At 55.0% G+C, this 2,719-nt stretch overlaps 2 protein-coding genes across 3 annotated transcripts; both read left to right on the top strand.

Annotated features, from left to right (window-relative positions):
* Positions 1 to 43: 43 nt before the first annotated feature.
* KVP17_005165 (uncharacterized protein) lies at positions 44 to 1,561 on the top strand (the record flags this gene model as incomplete). Of its 2 annotated transcripts, XM_068514971.1 has the most annotated exons (4): positions 44 to 509; positions 538 to 941; positions 970 to 1,046; positions 1,075 to 1,561. In XM_068514971.1, 4 exons carry the CDS (start codon positions 44 to 46, stop codon positions 1,559 to 1,561), a joined length of 1,434 nt encoding a protein of 477 aa, XP_068375329.1. The 2 variants fall into 2 exon arrangements, with proteins under 2 accessions (XP_068375329.1, XP_068375328.1); XM_068514970.1 differs by lacking the exon at positions 1,075 to 1,561 and having other exon boundaries at positions 970 to 1,050.
* Positions 1,562 to 1,960: 399 nt separating this feature from the next.
* On the top strand, positions 1,961 to 2,497 carry KVP17_005166 (uncharacterized protein; the record flags this gene model as incomplete). The annotated part of the gene is made up of 1 exon (XM_068514972.1): positions 1,961 to 2,497. The coding sequence occupies one exon, from the start codon at positions 1,961 to 1,963 to the stop codon at positions 2,495 to 2,497; it is 537 nt and encodes a 178-aa protein (XP_068375330.1).
* Between the last annotated feature and the right edge of the window lie 222 nt (positions 2,498 to 2,719).

The raw sequence follows: 2,719 nt of genomic DNA, 5'->3' as shown, positions 1-2,719 counted from the left end.
CATGCACTGGGCTGTGAGCTCGGACAATGTCGCCGGTCTCAGAATGCTCCACAAGCACGGAGGCCAGCTGGATGTCGCAGATGACCGGGGAACGAGTCTGGTCATGTTCGCATGTCAACATGGAGCCATGAGATGCCTTCTGTATCTTCGACGACGGGGAATCGACATGAGCGTGGCTGACTGCGGCGGCGACACCCCAGGACACTGGGCTGGGTTTGCTGGTTCACCCACAGCTATTCAACTTCTGCACCACTGGGGTGTCGACTTTTCGATCCAAGATGGCGAGGGGCTCACGCCTCTCGACCGGGCCCGACAGGCCCAGCACTTCGACTGCGTTCATCTGCTAGAAACTCGGATCGTTCCGCAGCCACCCAAATCTGGGGAGTACACTATTTTGGGGTTGGCAGTGTGTCTGTTCAGACGCTTCCTTCTCAACTACGTGCCCTGTCTTATGTTGGCAGCATTTATGGGCACACAGGCATGCATTTGGACGTATTCTATGCGTGCTGGTGGGTATTCTGGACGGAGTTGATTCAGGGTTCAACATTCTTCAAGGCACCAAGACTGAAACGCCAAGTGTGTGGTTCATCTGTGTGTGCGCGCCAGTCCTTTTTCTCTACAACGTGTTTGCGAATCCGGGGTACCTCAGCAAGAGACCAGCGTACGATTCCGCTGTGGAGGACATTGTGAATCTGTTGGAGGACGACGGTACTTTGCGTCGAGTCTACTGTCAGGAGGTGAAACTGGCGCACCAGCTGCCCCCTACACACTCTCCCGTAGATTTCGAGGCCTTGCATATCCGGTCCCGTATGGATCCTTCCCGCGTATGCTTCACTTGTCACATCTTTAAGGATCATCGAACGAAGCATTGCGCTGACTGCAACCGCTGCGTCAGTCTTATGGACCACCACTGCATGTGGCTGAACAACTGCGTGGGACAGGTGAGGCTGCTGGAGACGAGTGATGCAGTTGAACGGACGCAGCTTCGTGACCCTGTGCGCTCTGGTTTTCCTGTGGACGGGATTCTTTTCAGTGGTTTTGGGATTGTGAGCTGCGGGAATGGCATGTATGCAGGTCATTCATCGTGGGCCCTCGGCCACGCTGGATTGTGGGGCTGCCCTTGTTGGGGGCCATCGTCACCAGTGCCGCGTTCTGTTTACAGTTCGCTTTACCAATGCTCTGGAGCCAAATCGAGTGCACTCTGCTCAACGTCACGACCAATGAGCAGTTCAACGCAATGCGCTACGAGCACTTTTTCGCGCCTGTCACCAACGACGACGGCACCATTAGGGAAGAACTCAACAACCCCTTCGATGGCGGCTCTTATGGAAGAAATTGCTGGCAATTCTGGACACGCACTCGGCCCACCCACGTTGACTACAGCAACCCCCACCCTCGTCCGTGTCAGGGGTCGTCTTTCCCCCTCGCTTTGTCGTTTAACAATCCGTTCAGGCGCTTACTGTGGGCAACGCAACACTTGCTGAGACGCACGTCTGCAAGAGGGAACCCAGCTCTCGAGAGAAATGGAAGCGCTTGCAGGTCGAGAAAGCCATCTGAATGACCAGTGTGCTTGTGTGCACTATGATCTGGATTGTCTTCGTCGACTTCCTCCTCTGTGTATTCAGTTGTTGGCCGCCTGGAACTGAGCCTAGAGCTGAATATCAAACCATCAGTCGTCTTAGACTTTCCTCAATGAAACCCCGAAACTCTGTCCCTTGGGCGGTACAGCGTCCGAAGACAGGTTTACCACCCCTCAACCCAGCCCCTTGGATGGTGCAGCGTCCGAAGACCTCCAACGCCTCAACCCGGAGCCCCATCGCAGGCGTGAAAAAACACGCAATCCAGCGCCATCGGCATTCGCTCCTAGAAGGGCGATGTCGGCAGTATCAAAATCGGGAGTCAACCAGTTCGGAAGACCAAAAACTCCTTGGCACGACTATTAATAAGTTTTTATGAAGCAATGCGTCTAATTCTCGTGACTGGGCAACCTGGTAGCGGAAAAACGCACCTGATCAGAAGGTTGAGCGCGGAAGTGCAGTCGCATCCGACTCGGGGGTTTTACAGCGAGGAAGTGCGCGCTGGTGGTCGCAGAACTGGCTTTCAATTGGTGACGTTTGATGGGGAGCGCGCTGCCTTGGCGGACATCGAGGGCGAGGGACCCAAAGTCGGGCCCTACAAAGTCGACCTGCACTCACTCGCCCAGGTTGCTGTGCCCACCTTGGAACCCGAAAAGGGCGTCGTGTACTTTGTGGATGAGATCGGCAAAATGGAACTCCTGAGCAAGGCGTTCGTCGAGGCGGTGGAGAGGTTGATAAGCAGCCACCTTCCGGCCATGGTTGTCGCAACGATCCCGCTTGAAAGGCCCCAAGAGCCACTGATTCTTAAGATGCTTCGAGGACGAGGCGAGCTACACAAGGTCACAAAGACCAACAGACAGGCTGCATTCAATGACGTGGCCTGGAGAGTGGAGTCCCTGTTGGAGACATGCGATCCATGATTGAATTCTTCGCAAACTCGAATGAGCCCGGGGCGCACCGGCAGGGTCAACCTGCCTTGGCCAATCCTAGGCAAACTTAATTCCAAGCTTTTAAATGCAATGGACGCGCTAACCAGGTAAGCTCATCCCATGATATGAACAGGTACGAATGCGGGTTGCCTTGTGGCGGGTTCCCGATCCTGGAACAGTTCATCGACACGAAGGTGCGGATGGTCGTCAAAG

Source organism: the organism of the source record quoted next (genome assembly GCF_019968985.1).
Source record: "MAG: Porospora cf. gigantea B chromosome Unknown PgB_NODE_3325_length_2719_cov_115.892, whole genome shotgun sequence".
Taxonomy (NCBI): Eukaryota; Apicomplexa; class Conoidasida; order Eugregarinorida; family Porosporidae; genus Porospora; species Porospora cf. gigantea B.
Note: the sequence above shows the minus strand (reverse complement) of the source record. Positions and strands in the feature narration are given on the sequence as shown.